This window comes from Aphis gossypii, chromosome X (assembly GCF_020184175.1).
Source record: "Aphis gossypii isolate Hap1 chromosome X, ASM2018417v2, whole genome shotgun sequence".
Classification (NCBI taxonomy): Eukaryota; Metazoa; Arthropoda; class Insecta; order Hemiptera; family Aphididae; genus Aphis; species Aphis gossypii.
In genome coordinates, this window is record NC_065533.1 from 14,792,031 (window position 1) to 14,810,200 (window position 18,170).

General features: G+C 25.0%; 3 protein-coding genes across 3 annotated transcripts; 1 reads left to right on the plus strand and 2 right to left on the minus strand.

Annotated features, from left to right (window-relative positions):
- Positions 1–7,016: 7,016 nt before the first annotated feature.
- Positions 7,017–8,276, minus strand: LOC126552371 (uncharacterized). The gene has a single exon (XM_050207062.1). It carries the CDS (start codon positions 8,274–8,276, stop codon positions 7,017–7,019), a length of 1,260 nt encoding a protein of 419 aa, XP_050063019.1.
- Positions 8,277–11,607: 3,331 nt separating this feature from the next.
- Positions 11,608–12,518, plus strand: LOC126552006 (uncharacterized). Its single transcript, XM_050206474.1, has 4 exons — positions 11,608–11,760; positions 11,913–12,005; positions 12,074–12,275; positions 12,376–12,518. Exons 1-4 carry the CDS (start codon positions 11,707–11,709, stop codon positions 12,411–12,413), a joined length of 387 nt encoding a protein of 128 aa, XP_050062431.1. The 5' UTR covers positions 11,608–11,706; the 3' UTR covers positions 12,414–12,518.
- A 241-nt stretch (positions 12,519–12,759) lies between these two features.
- On the minus strand, positions 12,760–13,982 carry LOC126552372 (baculoviral IAP repeat-containing protein 7-like; the record flags this gene model as incomplete). Its single annotated transcript, XM_050207063.1, has 3 exons — positions 12,760–12,914; positions 13,641–13,659; positions 13,877–13,982. Coding segments are annotated over 3 exons (228 nt in total), but the record flags the coding sequence as incomplete, so codon positions are not given.
- Positions 13,983–18,170: the final 4,188 nt, after the last annotated feature.

An 18,170-nucleotide genomic window follows, 5' to 3' on the forward strand; every position in this document is an offset into this window, starting at 1 on the left:
TATAACCTAAAGCCTTTAAAATTGTTTATTTTTCGTTGTTATTTTTTTTACTTTATTCGATGTTACCGGTAACGCTTTAGTTATATGACTAGCAAGATTTATCTTTTGTAATGGGCTTATATTAAATTTTAATCCCATCTTAAGATCCGTAACGTTTAATATGTAGATTGATTACTAATTTTTCACCTAAATTGTTTATCGGATTATGATCTTGATCAACTAATTGTATAGTTATTAAATCGATATTTGTTTTATTTAATTTATAATATATTAGGTTAGTTGGAGATTGAATCAGCTTCGCCCCTATGTTCTCAGTAGGAGAAAACTCATAAATTGAATGACTTGGCATGTGGTTGTTGAATGAACCTTGAGCTATACTGCACATTACTTTTATTGAATTAACATTGTTTAAATTTACCACTTTCTTTGAACGATGACCATCAATGTTTTGCAAGTGTGGTTCATAATTTGTTTTTTCAAATCCTAATAAAGGTCCTATACTGTTTGCTACGTTAAAACGTATTGTTGCATTACTGAATATGGTTGTCTTAAAATCTACTTGATCAATCCCGATATCAAAAGTTATTTTCTCTGTTAGTTGTATTCCAATGTATTCGTTAACATTATGAAAGTCATCTATTTGCTTTAAAATTTGATTTTTAATATCCTTAATACCGTAACACCCTTTTTTCAGTGTGATAAAACAGGTTGGAAATTTATTATTATTTAGTAAACGATCGGGGTTTTCTAAATGTATTTCAAACTGGTTATTAGTTTCATTTATGTTTGGAAATGTATTATATGTTTGTAAATTTAACAAAGCAATTTCCGAGTCATCGTACACATCAATTGCTGGAAAATAATGTACAGATAATGTAGTTTTACCAGTTAAACTTAATGTAATTGATTCATACATTGTAAAAATTCAAGACATAAATGTCCACAATTAAATGAATTAAAATCTTGATAATTTGAATAGTTATATATAATCGTGTTTCCTTTGAAATAGTTTTGTAATTCAATTGGTGGAGGTAAATCACCGAAGCTATCAAAATATACAACCTTATCTTTAATTTTGTAAAACGCTACCCAATGACTTCCATCACCTGAAGATACGTCTAAGTTTAATATACCACATTCAATTGTTCGTGGTTTTTTAGGTAAGTCATCTCGTGAAAAGACTCCTCGGAAATGATTGATATTAAACTTTGCAATGTATTTTATAATGTCTCTAGATGTGAGTGGTCTGTCAGGTAACGTTTTTATCAGTTTTTTTTCCTTGATCCATTATTGATTAAATTCAATCCGCTACCTTCTTTTTTTTCGAATTTTGAATTGCATTATAAACACTAGCACTCCCAGACATTAAACTACCGAGAGCTGATAACCCTGCGAAAATAGGAATTAGAGGAATCGCACCTCCTGTCTGACCTGGTGTTAAAATCAATCTTTTACCATTAGGATTTTTCTTAACCTTTCCTTTTTTTGCAGCTAGTGTTCTCTTTTTTATTTTTTATTACTTTTATGTTTACCTTTATAACTCATACCTATTTTCTGTTTAACCTTCATCATACTTTATTTCAGTATTTATAAAGAAGTTTATAAAACCTTCACCAGTCTTATCTGATTTCTACTTACAGGTTGAGCACACTATCTTTCACTGGTTATAAATTAAAAGATCCAGAGTATTTATAAGAAAAAAAAAATGGATTTGATTGAACAGAAAGATAAATTAGATATTTCGAACGTTGATACTCAAAAATAAAAAAAAAACGTCAAGACATGGACCGTTATTACCTGATACTATACGTGCTATTATAGTCGGTCCTAGTGGTTCAGGTAAAACAAATATAATGTATAATCTAATCACTCATGAAAACGGAATAAGATTTGAAAATATTTATTTATACTCAAAAACTTCTAATCAAGAAAAATATGTTTTATTAAAAAAAATAATAGATGATATAAAAGGTGCTAACATTTTTATATTTTCAGACGCTGATAAAGTTATAAAACCGAATTTAACTAAAAAGAATTCTGTAATAATTTTCGATGATGTTTTATGTGGTCCGCAGTCGATAATAAGAGAATATTTCGGAATGTGTAGACATTCAGGTGCTAGCTCTGTATTCTATTTAGCACAAACATATTCTAAAATTCCGAAGCAACTGGTAAGAGATAATTCAAATTTATTAATAATTCTAAAACAGGATGATACAAATTTAAAACATATATTCAATGATCATTCATCAGCAGATATGGATTTCTCAGAATTTCGGAAAATTTCTCATTTCTGCTGGAATCATAGTGATTACGGATTTATGGTTATTGATAAAACACGTGAAATGAATGAAGGTAGATATAGATGTGGTTTTCATACTTTTATTAAAAAAAATAAGTATATAAATATAGTTGTAATATAGACAAAATCTACATAGCATTATCTTTAGTTGAAGGAAACAGATATATTAAGTTCATTATTTTCAATGAATAAAGATAAAGTTTTGTTAAAAAATTTGATATTATCAAAAAAAATATCAAACGTAAAATAATGAACATGAAGCGTGGTGTTATAGATTCTGATAACTATTTTCGCGAAACATTTATACCTTTACTCAAACCATTGACTTCAATTCCAGAAAAAAACACTTCATTTATTTCTGACACTACTAAAAAAAAAAAAATACCTTGATCACTAGTGATGGAGATAGCGAAAACGAATCAAATTCATCGTTCGATAATTTTTTAATTTCTAATCCTAAATTACAGCGATATGATAAATCGTATGGCATGCATTATGATTCGGTTAATGATCAACTTAAAATATCAGATATTCCTGTCACTTTTGATCATGGTAACTTACGCTTGCTTGATAATTACTACCCTTGGACTAAAGGACTTTGGTCTTTATTATGTGAGAAAGTACCAAAAAATATGACGATAGAAGATATGGAATCATATTATAATATTCTAAAAACAAGTAAAGTTTATTTAAAGGCAGACGGGAAACCTAAAACCTCAAGATATTTCAAATGGATGAACGTTGTAAAACCTCTATATGATCGAATGAAAATTGATGAAAAACAATTAAATGAGGAAGTATTGAAAATAAATAACACAAAAGTTAAAACTCCTTCTCAATTAAAATTAAAAGAATTTGATAACTTTTTATCTAGCTCAGGCGCAAAACAAAGAAGAAACATTATTAATGATACAGCCATATCAAATGAACCATTTGATTTTTCTTCTTCAGTGATTAATTCTAAATTTGAAGAACCTCCAACTGATCAGCTATTTAACTTTAGTTTATCACCGTCAGTTAAGAAAGGATCTGGTTTATATAAAGATGTAATACCTCGTACACAATTAGTGTATTATGATGATCCAAATGAATTAGTTGTTAGATTAAATCTTTTAACATCGTCCCAAAATGCTGGTAATACTGGTGTAAATAATGAAATCATATCTATTATAGAAGAATTACGTGAGAGGAATATTATAGTTTAATGTCTACATTAGAGGGTTTAGCTAATGAGCTACATCGACCTGCAAGAAAAGTATTTCCAAGACGTAGTATAATAACACGATTTAAAGATGACCTTTGGCAAGCTGATTTAATGGATATGCATATCTCATTCTAAACAAAATCTTGGTTTTAAGTATATTTTAGTTGTTATAGATACATACACGAAATATGTATGGGTAGAATCATTGAAAAATAAAACAGGAAAAGAATGTACAAAAGGTATGTTTAATATATTAAAACAAGCTAATCCAAAATTATTACAAACAGATAATGGTACAGAATTTTATAATAATCAATTTCAACAGTTAATGAAAAAAAATAAAATTAGACATTATAGTACGTATAGCGTTATCAAGTGTTCAATTGGAGAACGTGTTATACAAACTCTAAAAAATAATATATACAAACATTTTACTGCAACAGGTACATGGAATTGGTATAACAAAATATCAAAAATTATTTATAATTATAATCATACAAAACATAGATCAATTAAATGTACACCATATGAAGCTAGAATAAATACAAGTAAAATCAAATCAAATATACAAACAAATAAAACATTATATAAACCAAAATTTAAAATTAATGATAAAGTAAGAATATCAAAATATAAGCATATATTTAGTAAAGGATATACACCAAATTGGACAACAGAAATTTTCACAGTTTCAAAAGTTTTACATACAGAACCAATAACTTATCAGCTAAAGGATGGATCAAACAATATAATTCTAGGTGGTTTTTATGAGCAAGAAATTAAATTGACTGATTTTCCGAACACATTTCTAATTGAACGTATTATAAAAAAAGTTAAAGATAAAATGCTTGTTAAATGGATGGGTTTTGATTCCAGTCATAATTCATGGATATTATCGAAAGATATTATTAAATAATTTTTTTTTTATATATATTTTACCTTTTTATAAAAAATAAAAAAAAACAGTATTAAATTAAATTATTTTAGTTATTCATATAATGTTTTCCTTTCACTTTGAACGATACCTACTGATGATAATAATTTAAATTTTAGAAATAATTATTATCACTAGATAGCGTGGAAAAAACACCTACTGATGATAATAATTTAATTTAGAAATAATTATTATCACTAGATAGCGTAAAAAAAACACCTACTGATGATAATAATTTAATTTAGAAATAATTATTATCACTAGATAGCGTAAAAAAAACACCTACTGATGATAATAATTTAATTTTTTTAGAAATACTTAATATCGATTTTCTTAAACATAGTGAATATTAGAATAATTATTTTTTTAACTATAATGTTCGTATGCTAGTGAGTTAATCCCATCGTTGTTATAAAACGTTTATCATCGTTACCACTTAGTACAAGCTTATTCATTGTTTTAGAATGAACAACATGTTTATTCGATTGAATAAAATTCATGTTTCTACAAGTTTGTTTATTATCAAGAGAGATATGGTTTATGTACGCATTTAATACTTCTATATAATTTTTAAAATACATATGTTGATTAATTACATATTTTTTTACACCTTTAGCTTTTTTAACCTCATCGTTGTTTTCAGTCTTGTAAGCATATAATTTCGGTCTTAATGAAACAAATTCTTTTAAAATTTTTCCCCCCATTTCATCTTTAAAATAACCAGGTTGATTTTTATGATTTTCGCTAAAACAATAATGATCTTTTGGATAGTTTGATGTATCAAAATACGGAAATAAATCATATCTAATATCATCAAAAAAATTAAATGTTCGAATATTATATACCAAAGAATCTGTATCCGAGTACAATAATCGTATTTTATTATTATATTTATTTTTCATTACATTATAATGAAAATCATACATAAATGTTTTCGAGACATCTAAAATTGCAGACCCTACATAAATTGCTTTATCGAATTTGATAGTTTCCTTATGTTGGTGAATAGCCATAAGATTTTCAGAGTATATAGTTCTATCTTTAAAAGTATTTTTCATCATCAATTTATTTGCTTGTTTATCTGATGTAACCAGTTTTAAAGAAACTCTAGTTCGAACATTCTCCATACATTTACCAAAAACGCTATTAATTAATAATTTCCAAAAATCTTTTTCAAATCTATTTTTAGCTTCTCTCCTCATTCTCGTACATAGTTCGATATATGAGGCCATCCATTTACTCTGTGAAAATTTGATTGCTCGATGAATTTTTACTAATTTAAGACCATTAGCAATTGCTTGTTTTAAATTTTTATAGTGTAATATATATTTTTTTTTTGATGATAAAGTAGTTAATAATTTTTTAACTTTTGAATTTGGAGGACATTCGTTTAAAGGTAAAAACGGGAAATCATTATGTTTTTCATGTAAATATTCAGGATAATCAATATCAACTTCTAATATATATCCGACTTTTGAATCATCAGGAATTTTAGTAACATCTATGTTCAAGTCATCAACCCATTCGAAATCTTTGAAAGGTAGCTCAGTTAACATCGATTTTCCATATAAATTTACACAATCAAGATATGTAATCCATGAAATTGATTTATTAGGATTATAGTTCAAACCTTTAATGTTTGGTATGTTTGCTTTAGCATATCTTTTAACTGATTGACAGATACCCCCTCTGATTGAGGATTCAAAATATAAAAGCATGTTATAATCAGCCAATTTTTCTAATTTAACCTTAGTATATTTAAGCATACAATCGAAAGCAAAGCCTGGAGCAGTCATATAATGAGCAGGATCTAGACTAAGAGTAGATAAACATAAATCTCTAAAATTTTCGAACACATCCGTTAGTATGGTGACATCAGTTTTCAAATAAAGATCACTATACTCACCCAAAGTTTTAATATTAAATACTTTCCAAATTTTTTTAGCATGAGAATAATCATTATTATTAATTTCTTCATTTTTTAAAGAGTTATAAAATGCAGATTTTGAAGGTAATCGAGTTTCGTTTAATTTACTCCAACTATCAATATACTCATAAGGGAAAACCCTTTTCGTGTGACTAAATCAAATGTTTTATTAGAAAATAATTTTAAAGTTTCTTTAAACCTTGATTTATCTTCAAGTAAATTTTTTGCAAGCTCGCTTAATGAGGAGGCCATAAAACGGAATGTATCAACGAATTTTATACTAAATCTCGGAGCAACCTCTTTACTAAAAGATATATATTTTTCTACAGAATTTGGAATAACATGTATATTCTTATCATCAAAACCAAGTTCTCGAATTATAAAGTGACTATCGTAAGATAAGTTATGAAAAAAAATTGGAACAAATGATGGGTTGGTTATTTCAAAATTACATTTAAAACAAATACATTGTCTATATTTACCAGTAATATGACAGTGATCTCTAACTTTAAATAATTCATTTTCTTCAAAAGATAATAAACATATTTTACAAACCTTTGCTATTTGAAATTCTTTTTCCTCCTTTTCAGTCAACGTAATCATTGGTACATTAATTGATAAATATCATTTATTTTTTTTGAAATATCAATCATATTTTCCATAAAATTTTTGCCGCATCAATACCTCTATAAATTATTATGTTTGTTGGAATTTTAAACTGTTGCATTAACTTTTCTGTGATAATATTATAGTCAACTTTTACATAAAATGCATAACTCATAATTTCATGTAAATGTGTGATATAAGTTTTACTAGTATTAGTGAATTCATTTGTCTGTTTAGGTTTTAAAATACATTCAAAGTCAGCATAAATAACAAATGGTATTCTAGAAGTTTTTTTATAACTTTTAAAAAATATGAATTTATTTTCTTTTCCTTCTTCAAACATTATCGGTCTTCCTAATTTATTCTTACTACACATTTTTTTATGTTCAGTTAATCCTGTTTCACCCCAAAGTTTACTTTTACATGGTTTATTTCCAAAAGTTGTAAAACACCTCTTACAAATAATTAATTTAGAACAATTTTTAGTTTTCTGACTTCTAATAAATCTTGAAAAATCTTTAATATAACAATAATGTGATGTTTTATGATTATTGACAAAAAATAAATCAAAATGATTTTTTTCTTCTTTATTATTTATAAATAGAGGGAAAATAGTACCTTTATTATTTAAACTATAAACATTAACTGAAACATTATTTAAACGTTCAAATTTTTTAATTTGATTTATTGGTGTTGGGAAATCAATACATTTAAAATCTAACCCACTCTTTTTTTCAAGAAAATCAAAATATTTTTGGTTAAATCGTGATTTATTAGAACGCTTATCATATTTGGTTAGTATAGAATATTTAAAACAGTATTTATCTTTATTTTTAACGTTTATAATAGCCTTTTTTTCTCGTATAAATTTAGGTAAATCTAAATATGTACCTCCTTTTAATGGATTTACTAAATTGATTCTCAACTGTAACCCATCTATTGAAACAAGTGTCCATCCTGAACCTTTAGCAATAAATTCAGATTCTTCAGCTAATATTTTATCAAACTTTATGTTTAACAAACTAGCGAAATCGGATGAATTACATGCTAAAACATTCGAAGTTTTAAAAGCTACATCTTGTTTATCATGTGTTATAGGACGTGTGTAAGTAGCGTCAACGTGTAAATTAAATTTGATCGACGTTTTAATACACGATTGTCTTAACTTTAAAATTAACTCATGTAAAATATAGTTAAAAAATAATTTGTAATCTATATAATTTTCACAGTTCTTAATTACGAAAGTTTTTGAACCTTTTCTAAATCTTTCTATTTCAATAAGTCCACTTCCAATCGTGTTCATACGCTGTTTTTTGTTATTATATTTCTGTTCATAATGAGACTGAAATAATAAAAAAAAAAACACATTAAATTTATATATATATATATAAATGTATGTTTTTTTTGTTTTACATTTTTTAAAAAAAAAAAAATAATAATAATAAAATTCTTAAATAAACAATGAGTACTTAGTTTTTTTTTTTAAAAAAAAAAAAAATCATTTTAGATTCAAACAAAAAGATTCTGTTAATAAATTTAGATCATCCAATAATGTACAATAATCGCTATGCAGATGATAAGCTAACGTCTGTTTTCGAAATCTAACATAACCATACAAATCATAATATTTATTAACAAGTAATATTTCATTTCTCAAATTTATTATATTCTCTTTTAAGATTTTTATTTTTTTATATCTTGTAAAAGTGTTTTAGCTAAGTATTTTTCATATCTTAATATTTTAAATTTTCTTTTGATTAAAATTATAGTTTTTCTTTGTTCATGTTTACTTTGTACTTCCTTCTCATCATTATCATCGATTTCTTCATCCAATCGATGAATTTCAATTAAGATATGGTTAAGTAAATCCATTTTCTAAAAAAAACATTTTTTTTTTTTATGTTTTGGAAAAGCTATTATGAACAAAGTAATACTTCTATATAAGTAGGTGTATAAAAAAAGAAATAATATAAATCAGGTAAAAAAAAAATAGATTTATTTAAACAAATTTATTTATTAAATCTTCTAGTTGATTATTTAAAATTGTGGAGCGATAACGTATACGTCTATTACATTTTTCACCAATATAATAAGAAAAATGAAACTCATCTAAAACGTCCCTTTTTTCCTTTCTTAACCTATCTATTTCAACTAGATCTATTATTTTTTTTTATATAAATTATTAATTTTTTATTTAAAGCTCTTATATCTATTTTTTTTCTTTCTTCATCTTGATCAACACTTTTTTGGTTTTCTAAAACATTCAAATGTAATTCTTCAATCAAAGATCGGAGGTAAACGATTTGAGGAGATTCCATTTTATAATTCTGAAATTATAGGTAAATATTTATTCGTTTATTTTTTTATTTTAAATATAAAAAGGTAATGTAAAAACTATATCTCATTTACACCACATCTAAAAAAAATAATTTGTACCACTTTTCAAGTTTATAATTCACACCAAATAAAATTTAAAAAAGGGGTATTATCTAATCTGTACTTACTAAAATTATAATTTGTAACATTGTTCACATTATTAAAATTATAATTATAATAAAATGTATATATATATAAGTAAATTTTTTGTTTAACAATAATTCATAAAATGTATAAAATCAATCATACTTTAATTATAAATAAATGTAAAACAAACTCTATATATATATATTAAATAAGTAAATTTTTGTTTAGCAATAATTCATAAAATATATAAAATCAATCATACTTTAATTATAAATAAGTAAAACAAACTCTATATATATATATTAAATAAGTAAATTCTTGTTAAGTATATTATACTATTTTTTTTTTTTAAAAAAAATAAAACATAATTTATAATTATTTATATCAACTAAACTCTGAAAGAAAAAGCTAGTAACTATTTTTTGTTTATATATATATATATATATATATACCACAGAATATATTCCGTGTACATACCGTACATTTACTATAACTAAGCTAATTATAACAAAAAAATAATAATAACTAAAATTAAGTGTATAAGACGTAACAACACAAAATATTGTTTACGATGTATCTGTGTATATGTGGTTTGGAAAAAAAAAAAATGTGAAGATATAAAATTAAACATATTATTATTATTATAATAAATGACATACTTTTAAATGTTGTACTACACACTAATCTTTTTGAACTATTCAAAATGTTTCGTACTATACTCAATTTTAGGGCTGGTACAAATTACATAGGTATTTCATTTCGTTTTTTTTTTAACGTGGTGTAAAAAAAAAAAAAAAAAAAAACTAAAATTTATTTATTTATGTAACGCAAATACATGTTATATTTTTGATACAAATGAACCTATTTGTGGTGTAAATTATGTAAAATACCATTATTAAATGGAATCATTTTTTATAGTAGAAAATTATAATAGTAAATATTTAATTTAAAGCTAGTTAATAGTAGTAAAGTAATAGTACTTACATTTCTGTTAGCGTGGAGATGCTTGAAAAAAAAAAATATACTGGCTTCTAGTTGTAGTGAACGGTCTTGGTGAAGATGGTTCAGCACGATTCAACGACGAAGTCCACTTTGTCGTATGTGTAAGAAATTTAAAATTAAAGTTATTTATTCACTGAATATAATAAAAGCAAGCTCGATGTATTGTTAAGTATAGAACAATGTCATCGGTCTATGCGTAAGTGAAGCTTAACTTTGTCTAATTCTTAATACTACCACAACCCATTTTATATTAAACTATTTGGGAGTAGTCCCCCAAAAATATACGTGCGTGTCATGGTAAACAGGAAATTCGACTATACGTTTCTATTTCATATTTTACTATAACCAATTATTTAAATACATATTTTTTTTTAATATATATATATATATATATAAACGATTATTAAAACTATGTTCGTAATCCAATTATTTAATATATTAATATTTATTATTCTAAATCTAACCAACTAATATCAGCTCAGGGCAACAGGAATGAAGTAATGTAATATGTCGGATTTCTACATAGTGTTTTTACTGAACTAGCTGTATGTCTAATTCTTAATACTACCACAACCCATTTTATATTAAACTATTTGGGTGTAGCCCTCAAAATATACGTACGTGTCATGATAAACAGGAAATTCGACTATACGTTTCTATTTCATATTTTACTATAACCAATTATTTAAATACATATTTTTTAATCTTTAAATATATGTGTGTATATATATTATATAATATAAACGATTATTTAAACTATGTTCGTAATCCAATATTTAATATATTATAATATGCAGGATTTCTACATATGAACTAGCTGTATGTCTAATTCTTAATACTACCACAACCGCTTTTATATTAAACTTTTTGGGCGGCGTAGTCTCCAAAATATACGTACGTTTCTATTTCATGTTTACTATCACCAATTATTTAATTTTAATCTTACCTTGCTAAATTTACGTACCTTGCTAAATTGTATATAACCTTTCAAATCTGACATTGAAATGTAGAAGTCAATTACATTCTTTTAGATACAAATTGTACTTGTTATTACATTCTATTTTTTCGAATTGAAAAGACGTACCTTTCAAATTTTATTCTAGTTAGTGTTTTAGCTGAACTGATTATTTTAACTTAAGAGGAGGAGTAGAAGTGGTTATATAAATATATATATAAGAGACTCATCGATACAGTATATTCAGTTTACTTCAACAGATTTACAATCTAGACTTTTTTTTTTTTAATAAAATTAATTTAATTTTGAAAAAATGTCCTGCTACTCATTTAAAAGCGATGACGAGGAGTCGGTTGTATTTTCCGAAGTAAGTAAAAAAAAACATTAATTTTTTATTTATTTTTTCATTTTTTTTTTTATTATAATATAATATATAATTTTTAATTAAAAGACATTAAATATTTTATGAAAAATTTATTTTGTAAACCGTCATCAGCTTATCGTCTATTTTAATTATAGGATAATATTGCAACAACATCTCAAAAAAAAGGTACATCGAAAAGGTTAGCTGTAAAACCGGAGAAGAAACCAGTATCGAAAAAGACGAAAAAGGTGAGTTATATAAATTTATAACATATTACGAAAAAGTAAAAAAATATAATTTAATTATTATTTTATAGAGCACTGCTATTTGTTATACAGACAAAATATTAGATTTAATAACAGATCCAACTATACCAACCGATGCAGAGAACACCTTGAATATAAAAAAGGATGATTGTTCATTAACGGTTAAGACACCTGTAGACAATACGGCTGTAGATTACTGGACTATAGCACATTATAAATGTGCTAAAATTGATAAGTTGCTCTGCAAGATAGGTAATAATATAATAATAATAATAATAATAATATATATATATTTAACTAAAGTGAAATATTTATAATAAAAATGTAATTTAACCTAACCTAACTTTTTTAGATGGAAGCATGCTGAATGCTCACTCAAAATATCTTTAACAGGACAGCATCCGGATGATTTAACTACAGCCAAAGAAATGGTGACGCTCATTCAATCTGTTTTCGACAAAATGATGCGACATCCCGCCAAGAAGCTAATCAGACACAAACAAAAAAAATAAACTTATAAAATGTATGTAATAGGATATGGTGTTGGATTAATTTTATTTAATAAAAAAAAATTTTTTATATTTATATTTATTTTTTATTATTTAGATAAAAAAAAAAAAATAATAATAATCATTTATAGGTTAAAATAAAAATAAAAATAAAAACAAAAAAAAAATAAAAATAAAAATATTGAAAGTTAGTATACAAGTGGTATTAATTTCACATTTTTTTTTTTTTTTTTTTTACAAGAACGATAAATTAAAATAAATTAAGAAACTTTTTTTATATTACATCACTAAATCTTGTAATATCATGTTCGACAATGAATTAAAATGAAATTGTAATAACTCGTACATAAATGAACAATCTTCACTTTGTATATTGCTGTAGCTGAAATCATAATTTTGAATATATTGATTTGTAAATTCGTTTCGTTGACAAGATGATGGTAACCCATTTACGTCAGACTTAATTAACGTATAAGCTGTATCAAACGTTTTTTGGTATGATTCCAATTTTTTCTGTTTTTCAACAATATACAAGTCAATACAATGTTGTAATTGTTTCAAACGATGAAGATCAATATGAGATAATGTTATATAATTATCATTAGAATATAAAACTATAGTTGATTGGTTTACATTAACAGAGTAGAAAAAATTATCAGCTATCTTAACACGTTTACAACGAGTATGCAAATTTTCGATAATTGTATTAAAATTGTTTTCGCACATTAACTTACACCACTGATCAAGATCTAACGTTACAACTTTTTTAGTTAATTTACATTCTAATAATATAATAATTGAAATTTGCTTATTAACTAGAAGTCCAACGGTTACACTTTTCTTACTAAAAGGACGAATATCGAACACAGATTTTGATACAACGATTGATGGATTCATATTGATAAAATAAAAAAAAACAGTAAACAGTATTTTTTTTCTAGAAATATGAATATGATCACTAGACAGCTTAGCTCAAACTAACAAGTTTTGTTTATCCATACATGTTATATACTAAACAAATGTAAGGTTACAAAAGAAAAAAAAAAAGAAAAAAAATGTGAACGTATAGTGTCTAGTTGGATAAACAGTAAAGAGTTATTATACTTACCTACCTAATTCGATAGAACCTGAAACATTTTTTAAAAATCATTAACATATTAAATTTAAATTAGACGCGTTATCCCACTAGGCTATACGTTCACGAGGTATTAAATAAGTTATTAACACATTTAAGTTTATTAAATTCAGATTTTTTTTATTGAAATATAGAAAGTTAAATGAACTAAACAACAGTATCATATGACCTTGATCCACAATCACAATCACAAATATCGATAATCTTACCATATTTTTTTACTACATTTTCAACAAACTGATTTCCTTTTGATAATAATACAAAAACACATTTCGGATTCCATCTTGAATGTTCAATCCATGGATTATCTTCTTTTTCCAACGATGCAATATAATACCGCAGCAAAAACATTCAACAATATCTTTTTTCCCTGAATATATAAAACCGCTTTCAGCTAATGAGTATTTATCTTGAGATGAAGTCAACGGAAATAAATTGAATGTTTTCAATCTTGATATAAATGTAGTGAATTCTGGATATGTAGGATATGCATTGTTTCGTACTAACGAAACAAGTGAACAAAAACTGTTGTTAATTTGTTGAAAATTCATTTTTTATAAAAAAAAATAAAAAAACTTAAATGAATTAAACTTGATTAAAACTAACAGAACCTGATTGAACGATGGTTGAATATTAACTGAACTGTCTGAACTGAAATGAATTCATAAAACGACTTTTATCTATAATTATTAAAAAAAAAAAAAAAAATGAAATTATTGTGTAACCTGAATGTTTAACTTACAAGGGAATAAATAGTGTTGAAGTGTGTATACACTGTTTAAACTTTATGTGTAACAGGGGAAAAAAAATTGGTTTAAACTATATCTTAAATTTTAAAAATATCCGCAGTCAAAAGTGCGCAGAACATACATTATGGTTTTTGAGAATCAGTGTTTTTTACTAGTACAGCGGAGAAAAAAAAAGTTTGAGGGGGAAAATCCCCCTTAAAATTTTACAATCTCCGCAGTCAAAAGTGCGCAGAACATACATTATGGTTTTTGAAAATCAGTGTTTTTTTACTGGTACAGCGGAGAAAAAAAAGTTTGAGGGGGAAAATCCACCTAAAAATTTTAAAATCACCGCAGTCTGGTAGAGCGGAGAAAAAAAAAGTTTGAGGGGAAAAATCCCCCTTAAAAATTTGCAATCTCCGCAGTCAAAAGTGCGCAGAACATACAAATGTATACTACTTAGGTATATATCAAGAAAATTATTAAAAACTACATCTTGCTTATTATGTAGTAAAGCGTTAAAATCAAATAATGCTTTCGTTGATTTACCTGAAGCAGAACTAGTGAATTTAAAATCTAAAGGTGGCTTGGTGCATCCAAATATTCATTTATTTTATTTTTTATCAAAAGTGGAAAATTCTTTTGCTAAGCACTGCAATAAAAGAAATGTTTTCGACTTAGCTGTGGATAAAATATTTGAAAATTTTGTGTTTTCATTTCCTTGTGAAACACATAAAATTTGCTTAGTTTCTTCAATAATAAGTAACTATTTAGTGATGCGCATTCGACATTATGCCGTGCAAGAAAATAGAAAAGAAAAAATTGCTCAAAAGAAAAAAAAACTAGCAAAATTGTCAAATATATAATTCTTATATTATATTATATGTATTTCTGATACATGTTTATATTCTGCTTTTATGCTTTGTACTCGTAGTTATTTTATGCTTTATAAGTTTTATATATTTCTTTCATGTATTATAAAAAAAATTGTTATTGCTTATTTCTTTATTAAATATACTAGTAAAAAAAGTATTACCTTATTAAAAAATGAATTGCTTTGGTTCATTAGTCATTACTAATCTGATGGACCTCACTGTGCATGAATAAACATAATAAAAATTCCGGATAGAATTTTCACTTAATTATTGATTATTTTACTATTTAATTTGTGTTTTTTCAGGTTCAAACATTCTGGATCCTTCAATTCATCTTCTGACATGTAGAGTTGATTTGATTAGATTAATTTAATCAAATAAATTATAGTTTTGGCACTATATTAGGGCTTGAATTGGTATGTGTAAATATAATATATAAAATGTACTTTTTAAAACTATATTTACTTTGTACCACACAGAATAACGATATAATAATTCAATTAGTTTGATGAAAAATAATTTATTAACATCAAAGTTTCTCTACATTGTTAGAGACGTAGGGGCGAAATAAAAAAAAGAAAGTATAAAAATACAGTAGGCTACAACACCCAAAATTCAAGTCTATAAATTTCCTATGAATACGACTCTAAAATTTAAACAAAAGGTTAATTAATTTAATAATTAAAAAATTAGTTTTAACATGGTTTGCATAGGAAAATGTTAATATGTAACACGGATGACTTGCAGCGCTCGGCGGTTTGAAGAACTACACCACTGTAACAAAATCTGACCGAAGATATTCCTTCCGATGCATAACCTGTTCTTTATAATCGTGTATACAGATACGAGTGTGTGCGTGTGAATATGTGCATTATGCGTGAGTTTCATCTTATATTTAAAGCTATCAATTATTATAATTATTATACATATGTTATTATTACAATTATTATATATACCATTGTATTTTATTGAATATTATTTATTATACATTTAAAATTTAAGATATATGATGGCTAAGATTACATCATTACAGTGGTAACCAATAATTTTTAATAATTAAATGAATAAAACCTAAATTTTTCCAACCGATAACCTTTAATTGTATTCATGTTTTATATATATATATACTAATGGAATTAAAAGACATTTTGTTAGAAAGTATTTTGGATAAAACTTAATTTTATATAAGTTATACATTCTAACATTTTTTCGTATCTATTATGGTTTATTAAATAATAATATAATTGATGTTAAAATCACCCTCTTATGTCATATTTTAACACTGTTTCGGCACCAGAAGGGGTAGAGTTAGCGGGTCAACGTTTTATTTATATAATTTATTTATCATTTAATAATTTAATTTTATTTTGATGTTTATTGCAATATTTAAAATATTTATTTCTAACTTAGATCCTATCATAAAAATGACTGTAACTTTTTAAAAAATATTTAAGATATACATAATAATAATATGTATTTATATAATAGCTATATTTTATAAATCTTATATATTATAATATATTCTTATAGATTAAATTATATTATTTATAAATATTTTTGAAAAATCTCAACAATATATTTTAAAAAAATTTATCAACAATATTAGTAAAATATTTTTTTTTAATGACAATAAAATATATTTTAATCGTTTTCTCAGAAACATTTTCCATAAAAGTTGTTACATACATTTTAAAAATATTATTTTTTAAATATTTTTTTAGAAATTAAATAAAAATATCTGTAAAATATTAATCTGAAAACATTTTTTCCTTTTGATGAGAAAATGTTTTAAAAATATTGTTATTTTCAAATTGTTGTATGGGTGTTTCACGAGTATAATCATGTTTTTTTTATTTATATTTAATTAATTTTAATCATTTATTGTAAGTGTTATAAAAATGTCGTTTTTATCAGCATTTAATATTGCTTCTAATTCGGTTATTGAATAAATACCAATAGGTATTTTATAAGTACCTATTATTTGAATATTCACCATTATTATATATTGTAATTTTACTTTCTTTCTCTATATTAATATAGGTACTGTTTTAGATATTTTGTCGTTTTGTTCTCCTCCAATTTATCTGTTATGGATCAAGGACCTTCAGTAAGTATATTTTATTTATTTTTTCATTGTAATTTCATGTGACTTCATGTATTTTTGTTATTCAGACTAGTGGTGCTAGTGCAGCTCAAGCTTTCACCGGACCATCGCACGTAAGTTTATCACGTATCTTTGTTATTTTTGTACTTGATAGTTAATGTGTTATATTTGTTTTTTATGTATTTTGATTCTTACAATTTTACGTTTTTGTAGGAACCCGAGCGCTCGCCAAGTCCCGGCTGCATTGAAGATTGTAATACCCCACTACCACGCGTGAGTACACAAATTGTTTAAGTGTTATTTTTTTATTTATTCCGCATCACCATTATTGTAATTTTTTGGTTATGATATTTGTTATTTTTTTTATTTTTAAGAATTTATTCTATTTATTTTTTTTAAATATTTGGTCTTTATGATTTTATGTTTATTTATTTATTTCAAGTTGTTTCCAAGGTATTGTTTGATATTAAAAATTTTTTTTTGTATATAATTATTGTATTATGATTTTTGTTAACAAGCTTGGAAAGCTCGGCATACCGGATTACCTGAAGTTGAAGGACGTCGTGTCCGACGTCGACAGCTTCGTCTTTGGATTTTCCAGTATGACCGGCTACAGACCAATGTCATCGTTCAATGTCAGCACGGATGGCAACATGGTGAAGTGCGAGAATGTTAAAATGCTCTCTGGTATTTTCGGCCAGACCCGAAAGAGTATATTTCTAATTCATAACCATTATTACGATTATCTTTATTAATTTGTATTTTTTGTCTTGTCTAGATTTCGAACATTTCGAGT

Excerpts from the sequence above, each read along its gene's own strand:
- LOC126552371 (XM_050207062.1), bottom strand. The coding sequence starts at position 8,276 with ATGAACACGATTGGAAGTGGACTTATTGAAATAGAAAGATTTAGAAAA.
- LOC126552006 (XM_050206474.1), top strand. The coding sequence starts at position 11,707 with ATGTCCTGCTACTCATTTAAAAGCGATGACGAGGAGTCGGTTGTATTT. Across the intron at positions 11,761-11,912 it reads AGTCGGTTGTATTTTCCGAA|GATAATATTGCAACAACATC; the intron begins GTAAGTAAAAAA and ends TTTTAATTATAG. Across the intron at positions 12,276-12,375 it reads TAAGTTGCTCTGCAAGATAG|ATGGAAGCATGCTGAATGCT; the intron begins GTAATAATATAA and ends TAACTTTTTTAG.